The sequence below is a fragment of the Acomys minous genome (assembly GCF_964271855.1).
Source record: "Acomys minous genome assembly, chromosome: 1".
In the NCBI taxonomy this organism is placed as follows: domain Eukaryota; kingdom Metazoa; phylum Chordata; class Mammalia; order Rodentia; family Muridae; genus Acomys; species Acomys minous.
Window position 1 is genome coordinate 107857499 of NC_140483.1, and position 14609 is coordinate 107872107.

The 14609-nt window shown below is 38.2% G+C and overlaps 1 protein-coding gene across 1 annotated transcript in view; it reads right to left on the minus strand.

The window, feature by feature from the left end:
* The window catches only part of PREX2 (phosphatidylinositol-3,4,5-trisphosphate dependent Rac exchange factor 2), a 291433-nt gene that overhangs the window by 104529 nt on the left and 172295 nt on the right, over window positions 1–14609 (minus strand). Inside the window, exons 27-31 of the mRNA XM_084782996.1 lie at window positions 13970–14064; window positions 12862–12944; window positions 12060–12150; window positions 11206–11334; window positions 5415–5456 (exon numbers count right to left, since the gene is read on the minus strand). Coding sequence (XP_084639122.1) covers window positions 5415–5456; window positions 11206–11334; window positions 12060–12150; window positions 12862–12944; window positions 13970–14064 — 440 coding nt within the window. The remainder of the gene's footprint in view (window positions 1–5414; window positions 5457–11205; window positions 11335–12059; window positions 12151–12861; window positions 12945–13969; window positions 14065–14609) is intronic.

The following is a 14609-nucleotide window of genomic DNA, read 5'->3' on the forward strand; positions in this document are numbered from 1 at the left end:
CTTTCTGTATGGGCTGAAAACCATGTGTGGGACAGGAACATAGGGAAAAATAATCCCCTCCTAAAAGTAAGCTGAGTATTTTGAGGCCTTAAAGAACCTTGTGAATTGAATAGCCACTACTGATATTATGTAAAATATAAAGACAGATGACATCTTCAGCAATGAATTCTTATTTTATTGACAGAGACATGATTGTTTAAGTTATTTACCAAGAACCCTGAACATCAAAATCATGTTTCTACACAATAAAGGTATTTTGTGTTACTTTGAATTTTAGGAACATTCACTCTTGACATTTTTCTTAGAAAATAGATCAAATGTTAAAATATCCAATATTGTATTTAAAATATTCCTTTAATAGGCTGAACTACATGTGTTCCCCTTTGACCATTGAAAGGGTTGAATAGGTTAATTGTCTAAGGTTCAATTTAGTAATTTAGCCAACATGTGTATGTTAGCTATCTCCCTTCGATGATCTGCACCTGGGCTGCTAGATGGAAAAGATGTTTTGCAGGTCTGTGGCCAATATAAAAACTGGAATAAACTTTACTCAACTCTCAAAGAAAAAATGAAAAACACCTGTTTTGTGTTGTACACATCTAACAGCGTGGGCATTCAACAGCTGCCTACTGGCTGAGCTGACTGAGACAGTGAACCTGTGCAGATTAATGAATGAAACACATGAGTTCATCCTCTGACTTCATTGAATCTGTGGTTATAGTTCTACTTAAAAGCCAAATTCACAAAGCCTGTGAGCTCAAGTCTGCAGTACGGAGTGGGCCCTCTCTCCTTTTTGACCATCTTACATTGCTTTTCAGTTGTCCTAGAGAAAAGCAGAAAACCTAGATCCAGTTTTAATAATGCTCAGTAGCTATTGAAGGACTAACCTCACCTATAACCTGAGAATGATTTAATAACACTCTAAAAGTGGGAAGTTATCATCCAGGGAGGAGAGGCTCTGGCTCCCACATCAGCTTGAGCAGAGAGCGCAAGGATTAATACCTAGTAAAAATTAGCGACGTACAAAGTACTTCTGAAAAGAGTTGCTAACATTTTATTCTTTACATCACCCCAATAGTTAGACACTCCATGGATCCTCCCTAAATATAATCTATAAACACGTAAGCCAATTTTCCTTCGACCATTATCAAGACAGAAGAGATCGCAGTTAACATTCATTAGTCTTTCTAACACAAAAAAGTGTTGATATCTCTGCCAAATATACATGGTTCTTGTTCACTGATTCACTGTAACATTGAATTTTCTATGGGAATGGAGCTTGGTGTCAATTATTATAGTGTAAGGAGCCCTGGTCAGAACCTTGGCCACATCTCCAGCCATGATGGAATAACAGATGAAGACACGCAAGATGTCTTGGATGACAATGTTGTTTAAATTTTAAGCTAACAAGTTTTTTTAAATGGAAGTCAGTTAATAAATGCTCTCTGTTTGTAGAGTGATAGTCACAGCTTTGCTATTTTTAGGAGAGAAGGGATGACTTGCTTGTGTGAACTTCAAAACACAATCTACATTGTATATGGAATAGAAAGCTCTGTAGCATCACGGCCACTTGATAATAACTGCCACCTGTCATTCATAGCTGCTCAGTGTCTAATCCCCTCCTTTCATCCTACAATGCAACATGAATTTTAGAGCTGTAGAACTGAAACAAAACCAAGAAATGTGTGTGCACAGACCTGCACTAAGACATGCAGTCAAGCTCAGAGCCCTTCAAACATTAAATGACTTGCTAAGTGGCCTCATAACCCATATTTTGCTTCTATGCCTCTTCAATTAGAAGAACTGTCCACAAACATTCACAGTCAATGGATTGAAAGGCTGGATCTCTTTGAATTATTGAACGATTGCAACTACCACTAAATTTTCTCTATCAGGGAATATAGTGAACTTATTTCTGTCATCATAGACCTAGGGCATCTCTCTCTAAGATGGATAATTAATAGCTCTAGGAAATTCTGTTTATGTAGCTGGGTTTCCCATTGGGTCATCAGTGTATTAAGAGCAGAAGTTGTATACACATGAGTTATACTCACGAGATTTAGAGACAATTAATGAGCATTCGGCTAATATCTTTGGCCAATGGGTTTGGTCTGGTCATATAACTTAGTACTAGAGCACTTTCTGAGCATGAACAAGAACAAGGCACTGAGTACCAGAAAAAGGAAGAACTAAGATGAGATTCATTTCTACTTCTTAGGTCTTTAACAGAGACAAATAAAATTTTAAATGCTAAGCCCTTGTTAACAAAATGCAGTCAAATGGGTTTAGTGTAGCAACTGCTTGTTTCTTACCACCTAGCCATGCTTGGCACCGAATGAGAACCTGCTCACTTTACTGAGCAGAGAAAGAACAGAATGATAAAGAAGCGGACTAGAGTCTGTTTCCTGCCAGCAAAAAAAAATAAATAAATACTCTTTTCCTTTAAATTATGTAGTCATTCAAAATTCCCCAGTGTCCCCAAAGCTATCTCACTTCTTAGTCTTATTAAAAATAAATAAAAGAGAAGAACTTCAGCTAGGTCCATAGCAGCTGTGCCCAGCTCCTAGCAAAAGAATGGCTGTATGACAGCTTGCTAATTATTTTTGTAGAGTACAATTTTTCTTAAAGTGGGAATATATTTGAAAAAATGTTTTTGCTCCTATAAAAGACTTTAATTTTCTTTCAATACTTAAGTGCCTACTATCTCCATCATCTATAAACACCTAAAAAATTCAATATTCTGTGTACTCTTAGCTATGTACAAGTCCAAAGTGCCTTAATTTACTGCTCAGAAAAGGACTCAGAAGGACATAGAGAGATACACAGAAATATTGATGGGTATTATACTGACACAGAGATGGTAGGGGAAAAGAGAGACAAAAACAGACAAGAAAACAAAGACTTCGCAGAGCAGGACTGGTAGTAATGCTTCAGGTGGTCAACGGAAAAGGAGAAGCAGTGTCCTCCATAGACGAACATTCTCCCACATGTTGTCCAGTCCCAAGTGGCCAGCCCTGGAATCATGCACATGGTTGCAGTAGGTTATGCACACGTGTGTAAAAATGTGTGCGTGTGTGTACCTATCTATATAATTGCATGTCTACACCAATAATATTTTTTAAAAAATCAAGAATTTGGAGGGTAACACACAGGAGTTGGAAGAGGAGCCAGTGGGAATGATGTAGGGCTTATTATAAAGTTCTTTTTTTAAAAAAACTATTTAGGAAGCCCTAAAAGGCCAAAACAGAGAAATAAACTTTTATCTTCAACTATTAAATAAATATGGAGTATTTCTGAAAGAATAAAGAATTTACCAGAGAGGGTCTACCCTATTCTAATGAAAAACTGCATTTAACACTCAAAATGATGGACTAATTTGGCTATTGCTTAAATACCATCAAATATATAAATGGAAAGGAAGAATGAGTGAAAAATAACAAACATGGATAGATAGAAAAATAAAAAGGAGAAAGAAGTCTCTACCAGATGTGTGTGGAAGCACCCGCCTGTGATCACAGCCCTCAGGAGAATGAGCCAGGAGAGTCTATAGCAAGAGATGAGCTTGGACCAAATTGTGAGTTTGAGGCACCTTGGTCTACATGAGACCCTATCTCAAAACATACACATAAGCACACATATGAACAGCAGCATTACCTGCTGAAGCAGTCATATCTCAGTACTGGAGAAACCTATACAGTCCAGGATCACTGGTGGAACTGGGTAAACTGAGTTTGAAACTCAAAACTGCCTCTTGCTAATTTATTTATTTATTTATTTATTTATTTATTTATTGTGTTTCAAGACAGGGTCTCTCTGTGTAGCCCTGGATACAGTGAACTCACTTGTAGACCAGGCTGGCCTTGAACTGAGAGCTATCTGCCTGCCTCTGCCTCCCCAAATGCTGGTATTAAAGATGTGTGCCACTGCGTCTGGCGTTTTGCTAGTTCTTAACTTTACTCACTGGCAACTATTGTGATATTCATGATCTGGGTTAAATAAACACAGTCTACTAGTTATTATTATTCTCCCAGAACATATTTTTTCTCCTTTAAAACTGTAGAAACAATCATAGTTTTCCCTAATGAAATTTACATAAATGAATCTATGAAGTATCTTTAGAAATGCTCAAAATGTAAGACTTTTTGTCCATTATTGTTGTTATTAAACAAGGAACAAGGCATGAACCAGCCAACCAATTAAGAGAAAGCCCTTTTTGTTGACTCAACTCATTCATCACCAAAAGTTTATAAATGTGGTAGATTCTACCATCACAAATTACCCCCTACCTCTTCCTATGTACTTGCAATATAATTTTGAGGGTCCTGCCATCAAAAGGAAAAACCCAATACAGGTTTGACAGTATTTCCAAGACATTCAAATGGCTGAGGCTGGAGAATCACTTCAACTAAGGAGTTCAAGACCAACTGTAGCAACTGAGTGAGAATCTGCTGGCTCTTACATCTTCAAAAGAATAAATCAATCACAATCCAGTAAAGGTCCTGTCTCCACTGCTGCATTGGAACCTGCTACCAGGCATCACGGTGCAGAGAAGGCTGAGCTCCTGAGTGCTTCCACACTGTCCATTTCCTGCGTGCTATCTTTAGAGCTGTGTGCCATCATGCCATGCTGTGGGTGCAACCAAGGACTTCCCAACGGTCAGATGAACACTGACAAGGGGGCCACATTCTCAGACCACCATTTTTTCTTATACCACATATTTGATGGACACTGTGACTGCTACCACTTTAGGTATTTGTGGACGATAAAAATAAGTAATGTTCACTTTGAGGAGGCTAATGACTTGCCACTTGTAATTTAGACTTTGATGAAATATTTAATTGTCCTTTGGTGTCACTGCTAATTATGTTGAGCTCCTACTATATGCATGGTAGAAGTACGTTAATGTAAGAGTTGTAAAATGTTTATATAAACCCTTGGCCACAAACAACCAATTAGGTGTTTTCATGATAAATCCCATATTCATGCACACATCAGCAAACACCTTTACCACAGCCTACACCCTTTCTCCTTGTTTCGTTGAGGGAAGGTACTGATGTATAACCCAGGATGGCCTTGAACTTACAATGGTCCTACTCCATTGACTTCCTGAGGGATGAGATTGCTTGCCTGTGCTCCCATGCCCAGCTTCCTTTCTCTTACTAATGAGACTGTTTTTAATATGTATTTATATTTATTTTTCTGTACTTATGATTAAAAAATGAGCATGTGCTTTTGTGTTCTTATTAAAGCACTTAAATACATTTGTTAAAATGCCTTTTCAGTACTTTAGGGAAGGCAGGTTTCAGATGCCCATTTAGCACTTAAAGTGGCAGAAGGAATTGATTTCCTATTTTGAGACTTTTATCATCCTGAGCCACAATGCTTCTAATAGTAAAAATAGGACAAAACACTACCTGAGTATTCAAGAAGAGCCAGTAGGATCCGACACTTCACCTCTGCAGAGAAAGAAAGCACATTCATTAATTGTCTACTCCGTTTCTGCAACATATTATAACGTGATAGCAAAAATTACCATGGTCTTACTATATTAGGTAATCAAAATACTATTTACTTGACATTATATTGTTGCCTATCTACGCAGATAAATGCTATCAGTTGCTCAAGATGCTAAAATGTCTTTCAGCTCTAAATTACACAAGTAATAGAACACAGTTCAAATCTTGCCAAATTCTATGTAATCCTTAGCTACTTTAGCCTATATGTTATTCCCTAACATACATACTGTAGGCTGTGTTGCTAAGCCATGAAAATAATGCTTTCTACTATGAGTAAAACTTTTAGAGAAAAAAACCCATGTATATACATTTAATATACTCTGTTACTCCATCCCACACAAGGACAATCACAAATATTTGGCAAGTACATATTAATTTCACAAGTATCACTGTGTTCATCTGCTTTCAGTAGTAAATTATGCACTTGCATTAGGTAAATTTCTAAAAGTACAACATTCCTTCTATGTAACCAGGTTAAGGGATTGAAAAAAGGTTACAAAGCATCCTGTCCTATGTAAGCTTATAACTGTCAAACACAGCAGATAGGTTAACAGATCAGAAATGCAGACACTATATCAAAAGTCCTTGAATGTTTACAAATAAGACTGACAGACCAAAAGGATATCATAGGCAAGAAAGCACATTGGGCCGAGAATCAACTTGCTGTCCTCCAGCTTTGTGGCATTACAAATCTTATTAAGTACTTTCAGTCTTAGCTCACTCATCATGATATCTACTTTATATAATGGCCTGTGTAGGAACATGAGCAAGAAATATACTCAAGGTCTTTGAAAGTTTTTTTAATACTTTTATTTTATTACACATGTATAAAACAAACTACAAGCCACAGATGAAGAGGCCATATACAGCACAAGGGATACTAGATAAACTAAGATCAGACGGTAGGGGAAGAGAGCTCCCCTATCTAAGGACGAGGGGAGGGAGGGAAAAGGGTTGAGAGAGGGGATGGGATTGGGGGTAGATGAGGGAGGGGTGGGGTCAGGAGGGGAAGAGAGAGGGGTCCACAACTGAGATGTAAAGAACTCAAACTACAGAACAAGCAGGTAATTTATATTCCTAATCCCACTACATGGGAAAAGTTCTGAAAGTTTTTTTTAAAGCTCTGTATATACCAAAACAGTGCAGGTCCTCTAACCAAGAGCTGGCTGAAGCTGATACAGAATCTACAACAAGCAAATACTTTCATAGAAAGTTAAACTTAGACTACGAAGGAGAAGGAACACATGTGGGAATAGTGCTAACAAAGAAACGCATCAGAAAATAAACAATAATAAGCCAATCATCTAGCACAGAGAGATTGCTATCATCCATGGACTGCGCTACGATGATAAAGCTTGAGTAAAAAAAGAGTTCAGATCATTAGTCTGATGAATTTAGATTCATCTAAGAGAAAATACTACTACAAGGCTCTGGGGTGGAAGAATGACTATTAATGAGACACTTGGTAATAGTGTGTACAAATCATAAAACATGGAGGGACGAATAGATAATTATCAGCACTATGAAGGCAAGATAAATAGAAAGTGAAAAACCTTAAGATGACTGAGACAAATACAGGCAAAACATGAAAAAAAATAAAAGTAGGTTTCTGGGGGAAAAATAGATCTGTAAAAGAATGGCATTTTTAAAGGAAAAGAAGAGGTGAAATGGCATTACTTACAACCATTACATTACCATCATGTGGAACACTCCCTCCTGGAGGGAGAGTGCTCATTAAACTCACATGAAACTTGGCAGATTCAGAAAGCTCAGGAACATTAGAAGACTCACACAGGCCCTCCCATTGTTTGTGTCAGCAGTAAAGGGCTGCAGGGAAGGGGGCTCTTCAGTGATGTGGTTAGCCTGCAAGTTGTGCAGGGAACGCACACAGTGATGCAGCCTTCTGTCATATGTTCTGGGATTGGGATTTCTGGTGATGCAGACGTCAGCAATGTGAATTACCTCGCCCATGATCTGGAAAGTAGCCCCAATAAACTCATTGGTTCATCAAATTGGAACTGGATGGCATCTTTCTTTGGTCTGCCACTGCCCTGTCTGAAGTGATGGAGCATTTTTTTTTTGTATCCTCTTAGGAAAAGCGTAACACAAACTGATCATAAACTTAAGTAAATATACCTTAATTTAGCTGGTAACAAGAGACTATGCTTAGCTGAAAGATTAAACAAGAGACAGTTACCATTTGCGTGACATCTTTATCAATTGATCTGCTATTGAGTTGGCTACAGTCTATTATCTTGTCTGCTCCTCATTCCCCCATCCTCACTTCAGTAGGCTATGGATGGATGAGTAGTCATCTAAAACTAGAATGTCACTGTAGCAGTCCTTAAACAAAGCACACAGCACATGATATTTTTGATACAATATTTGGAATAAGTTTTAAGCAGTACTTAACCATTTTTCCTAATTGGGGGTGGGGCTTCAAAGAAATTATTTGTCCTAAATCAGCCTGAAGAAATCTTCAGAGAACAATGTCCCATTTCCTCTAAGGGGGGTTAGACATGTTTCTGTTTACTTTCTTGGTCTACAGATGCTTATTTTCATTGGGAATTGGTTATAAGTATTATTGGTCTTTTACAGAGAGGAAACTAAGTTCGATTCAGGCACATATCTCTTTTCCTTTATCTTTCTTTTGTAGGTAAGGAGATAGGAGCTGAAAGGAAAGAAATGGAGATATAGAAATATAGAGGAAGAGAGAACAAAAGGTAGATTATTGATTCTAGTCTTCATCTCAAAGCCCTAATTGCTACTCACAAATAAGGTTATTTTTTAATTCAATGGTATTGAATTTTGTATATTGATGCAAATCATGCTCATATAAAAAATGAGTCTAATTTTATCACAAGAATATGTATTCTAGGTCTAATAGATATGATTCTATAGATATATGAGGTAAAATAGTTAAATAAGGTATTCAAAATCCTCAGACACTTACAGAATAAGGCATTTAAAGATATTTTTATTTTTCTAAAGATTGTTTGACAAACAGACAAGTTAACTCCTGGCAACACCCAGCCTACGTCAAAGAAGATGATGAGCATCAAAGAAACTCCTTATGGAGTTGTCTTCAAATGTGGCAAACCAGCCACTGGGCAAAATGTCCTCGTTTCTGCCACAGACAGAATCCTGCCTAAAAATGGGCAAGTTAGATGCAGGCAGAGTCAACAGCCAAACTCTGTCAAGACAGGATAAGCAAGCCCTTAATAGTCCCTGCCTCACGTATATGTCTGTCAGATATATTGAGCCAGAAAGCTGAAGATGATGCTCCAACGTTACAGAGAGTGTTGGGTGACTGTTCAGGCAGTAAACTGTCTCTGTCATTTCTTCATTTTGAAAGCTGCTAACCTACACTTCTGGTTCACTCAGGTACTTAAGTTTTATCCCTTCTCAAGTCTCTGATGGATTTGAAGACCAGATAGTTTAGTCTTTTAACTGAACTTAGTAGGCTAGGGATTAAGATGTTTTTAGATCAAGATAGATGTTTTAAGTTAATAGAGATGAGATATAATAGATATTAATCTCCATTCAGAAATTTAGACCCAAGATAGGAAAGATGTTTATTTCAAGTTTGCCAAATACAAATGGCCAAATCACTATGAGTGTAACATTTATATAATTCCTGATTGTCTTGTGGTTCTTCCTGCTGTATGTAGTTTATTTTACTTATGTGTAATGATATAAATGTATATGTTAAAAAAGAAAGATAATAAAAATATTTTAATTTAAAACACATGTTTCTAGCCAAGTATCAATAAGTTAAATATTTACCTATTAATAGCTATGGAGCTACATATACTTCATTATACCCTATAGTTTGAAAAGTCAGATGCAAGTAATATTAAACCAAGTGGGGGAAGTAGTAAAGGACTGAGGAGGTGACCTGAGGATAGTCCACATTACAACAGCTGATTTAAAGATAACAGCAGCTTACCCTCTCCTTGGGACAGCCTGGTAGCTAAATCAGTGTATGATAAATTAATTGGTTTTAAAAGACTCATTTAACACAAAGACAATCTGAGTTTTATCCAGAGTAACTGCATCTCAAATGAACTTAGAAAAATGGAACTTAAAGTCTGCAAAGGGTTCCTGCCACACTAAAAGTCTTAGGACATACAGCCAAAGAAAACCAGCTATTGGCCTTCATGACCAAGGCTGCACCAATGTTCATATCATCAATCAATCAATCAATCAATCAAATAAACAAACAAATGATAAAGCAATCTCTGTAAAATGTGCCCTGAGGAACAACGAGTATAAAAGCTTAACTTGAGATACTAATCTAAGATTTAAAATGTTTTTCATTAAGCTTTCTTCTACATTAGAAATGTGTATGTTAAAAAAAAAGAAAAGAAATGTGTATGTTAAAGATGAAATTCTTTTTCATCTTCTAGAAGTATGTTCATTTCTAATCAATACTGTGCTTATTTGAAAAACAAATACAATTAAAATCTATTTCTATTATCATCAGTACATTCAAAGACAGTAAGATCAACTATGAGTTTACAATACACAGGAGCATTATGCTACTGGGAGATAACTATTCTGAGAAAGTATGGCTTCCCTTCCATAAAGCATGTGCTTCCACTCCCCAATACGTCATTAAAAACCCACTTATTTGTTTTAATCGTCATTATGTGGAACAGTTTTCATTCAGAATTTTCATCACCTGGAACGTTATAAGTGTCCCAGAACACCACAGTGTTAAGCCATAAAATTTAAACAAAGCCAAGGGATCCGGTTACAAGTACCAAAACATTTCATCATTGAATAGAATCTCTGTTATTTATCTGGGCAGCCTGCTCCATCCACATCCCTCCACATCCTCTTGACTCCACTCAATGTTCAAACCTGTTATACTTGAGTATTTCTCTATGCAGAAGACTTGCTATACCAGAATAACACTCACTAAATGAGGAGGCTGAGACAAAAAGGTAAGCTATTTGCTCAGACTCATAAAACTTCTTCTAAGTAGCCCTAAAAGTGGACTCTTGCTGAGTACCATTTACTACAGCTAACTGACAAACAAATAGCTAATAAATAAAACTGTAAGCACTTCATGATGTTTGTGGAACCCATAAATTTCTCAGATTTAGCACTGCCAATATTTGGGGGTGACTGACCCTATGTTGTGATAGACTCTGTCCTGCACATGGTAGTAGGCTCCGCACCATCCCTAGTCTCTACCCACTAGGTGCCAGTGGTACCTTTGCAGCTGTGACAATCAGAAACACCATCCCCAGACTTAAAAGTTGTGACAATTTCAGGATCCCATGCAAGTCACCAAAACCAAACCATTAAAAGTCTAGTGATGCAACCCACACTAATGTACAGTAGACTTTCTGCTGCCTTATAAAAATTAAGCTTCGTGTACTTTTTGTTAATTCCTTATAATTTTTATCGTATTACTTCGAATTTCAAATTATTAGGCTCATGGTGTTTCATCTGTGTATGCATGAGCCACGTTCTATTCATTCAGAATATTCTCCATGATACAGTCTGCAGGGCCTGGAGGCCCATTGCTCCTTTAGCTCCTCCTCCCTCACCCTTTCATTTGTTTTATCTGATGCAGAAGGGGAACCTCTGCAGAAAGCAATAGGGCATTACAGGCTTGACTGGCATTTTAAGTGATTATCGCTGATATCGGGCAATGTTCTTCACTTCTCCGACTGACCTTCAATACATTTTCTGATGCTCTGCGCGAGGGCCCGGACACTGCTGGGAAGATTCCAAGGATCCTGCTTGAGGTGGAGCCTCAGCCTTCGGGGGCTGCTCAGCTTGGCCTCCATCTCCTGTTGGAATTCTAATCAAATATGGAAAAATCTCCCGTAAGTGTCAATTGATTGTCGGTTAAGCCCACTGGCTGCAGAACTTGCTTTTTCTTGTCCATTTTACCATTCTAGAATGGTGTTAAGAATTTCTGGGAGGGAGGGAGGGAGGGATGGGCAGATACAAGGGATGGGATAACAATTGAGATGTAATATGAATAAATTAATAAAATACATTTTAAAAAAGAATTTCTTTAGTGATATTGCAACAGAAAGCATGCTAAATCAAAACACCGAAGCGCAATGTTATTTTCTTATATATATATTCCAACCAGGAAGCGAACGTAGGCAGAAGCTCTATTGAAAATACTGAAAAAGAGATGTGAGAAGGCTACAGTGCTAGGCTCTGTGCTCTGTGGTCTGACACCTACCTGCCACCTCCACTCTCCTCAGGGCCTTCCCCTGCGTAAGAGACGGCCAGCCAGACCACACTCTTCTGCAAAAGCCACTCAAGTCTTTTGTGTCTGTAACTCATGCATTTTTAGTTTTGCTTCTAGAGGTATCGAGTATTTTTAACTTTCAAAGCAACAAAAAGATTATGAAAGATAGTACAGTCATTACTGATATTTTCACAGATGATCCAAACAGAAGTGGAGAATTACAGGAAAAACAACAAATTTGTTCTTCTTAAGTACTATTTTTTGTTTTATGGCTATGTTGCCTATTTTATGCTATCGTCTCATATAATTTTCACACGTACCTTGTAAGCCTCGGCCTGGAGTGAGGTACTTGGTTTGCTCAAAGGCCCTTACAACAGCCTGCCCCTTCAAGAGGTTGGTGATTGAGTCCATCTGTCAAAGGTAGATTTCTGAGGGTTATATACATACATAATACATAATATAGATGCATAGATGAGTATAAATACATATATACACACATGTGTGAGTGTATCTTATAAAATATTATTCTTAAACAAATGTTTTGAAAACCCACAATGCTTGTGAGGCTGATCTGTAGGCCAAATAGCATAATCAACTCTTTTCACTTAACCATTTCCAATCCTTCCTAGGCAGTGTTAATAAATTGATAAAAAGTTACAAAAATAAAAATTTACTTCACAGAAGAAAGTGACAGTTCAGAACTTACCTTAAAAAAAAAAACAATTGTCTTCAAAGTGCTAAAACCTTCAAGACTATAGATTTTAATTATGATTATCAAACATTTTGCAAAAGCAAAGTCCTACCATGAAACGCCAATCATTTAGTTTTCAAAACTAGAAATAACACTAAGCAGGGCGTGGAAACCTTCAGATGTGCCACTAGTCATCATCAAGAGGGCATCTCCTGTCTGCGTGGTTCTCTTTAGTTCGCCATATGGTTTTTCTATAACATGGTACTCACAGGTACCTTTTAGGTTGGCTGCCATAGGAATGCCTCTTTTAAAGCAAAGGAGGCCTAAGAACAGACGGAGACATTTGCCTTCTCCTTCTAGGCACTTTGCATCTCAAAGATCTCTGACCTTTAATTGGGGGAAAATAAGATGCACAACTGCCCCCATCACACCTGGCTGAAAAGCTGCTCCAGGCAAGTGTGTATCTTGTCCTGTTTATCATGAGATATCCGGACGCTGATAGGAAGCTCATCACCTATATGGAAAAAAGGACACCGAAACTGTTATCTCATTTTTCAATTAAATTTATTTATATTTTAATTTACTCACTTTACATCCTGATTGTAGCCCCTTCCCTCATCTCCTCCTGGTCTGACCCTCCCTCCTTCTTGCCCCTCCCATATCACTAGTCCTCAGATAGTGGGGGTGGTTCCTCCTCTACCATCTGACCCCAGCCTGTCAAGTCTCATCAGGACTGCCTGTATCCTCTTCCTCGGTGGCCTGACAAGGCTGCCCTGCCAGGGGGAAGTCATCAATGAGTGGGCAACAGAGTCCATGTTAAATGCAGCCTCTACTCCCCATATTATAGGACCTACATGGAGACTGTGCTGCCTATCTACTACATCAGAGCAGAGGGTCTAGGTCCTCATCATGCATAGTCCTTGCCTTGGTTGATGCATCAGTCTCTGCAGCCCCCACCTGGGAAACATGTTGAAATTGTCTCATACTTGATAAAATACAAGCAACTCAAAATGAGCTTTTATCAGGTCTCATAGAGCAGAGAAATCAGTCAGGTCATTCTCCAGAAATAAGCCAAGCCAATGGCCCTCACGGGAAGAAGCAAGCATAAAGCATTAACCTGTGTTCTTTGACATCTCTCTCCCTGTTGACTAAGTATAAGGTTCCCTCAAGTGTCTGTACTTTCTTTTTTTAAAAAAAAATCCTTAGCTTGAATTGTCTTCTCCCACCTCCAAACAACCATCCACGCCCAGTGCTTTGGCGAAAACTTATTTCCAGTGTATCTAGAACCCTTCATAGTGAATAGGAAGATCAGAACCTGTACATTAAATAACACTTTTAAAGGCATCTTTCTTATAAGTGGGATATGGAAACTAGCTTTATCAGTCATGGTGCAATAGGGGTAGCCACTGAGAATGAGTAATAAGAATGAAACAGCATGTGGCTCAAAACTCAAAGAAAGGAAACCCACCCACCCCACCCCCCTTGCAGGCACCTGGGACGTTCCCAGCATCAAAGAGCGCAGCTGTCTACCACACACACCTGAGTCCATCTCGTCGCTGTGGAAGTAGGAACTGCACTGGCTGCTGCAGATACTTGTGAAGGAGGCAATGGAGTTCCTGTTGCTGTTGCAGTCGCTGAACAACAACAACAAAAAAGAGCCATATGTTGCTTTAAGAATATGCTTGTTCCAGGTTTGTAGTCCAGTGTGATGACAAGAGAGAGTGGTTGAGGCCAAATATGACCAGAACACAGGGATTATAGGAGAAGATGAAAGGTGCTGCTTCGTGTGCTGACTAAAAAATCACAGTAGAAGAATGTGCACATCCTCCTGCCATTTCCTATGACATACATTTATGCCACAGATACATTCATCAGTGTGCTGCATATCACATTATGAGGAAGAAATACATTTATCTTGGTGTTTAAAAGCACTCTTTGAAATTCAAAGGTCTCAGATTCCCCTGCCATATAATTGAGTGCTAAGTGAATTTTTGAAAATGTCTGGTTACAAAACCAGGAGTCAGCTCATGGAAGAGTCTCTATTATCTATTTAATAACAGTGCTTTGATAAGTGTCTGACAGAGGCAAAGCCTTTTTCATGACTTTTCTCTTTCTGTCTTCTCCGGTTGTCTAAATAATAACTTACTGGGGACAGCTGGAGTCCCCCAAACAGCACCCT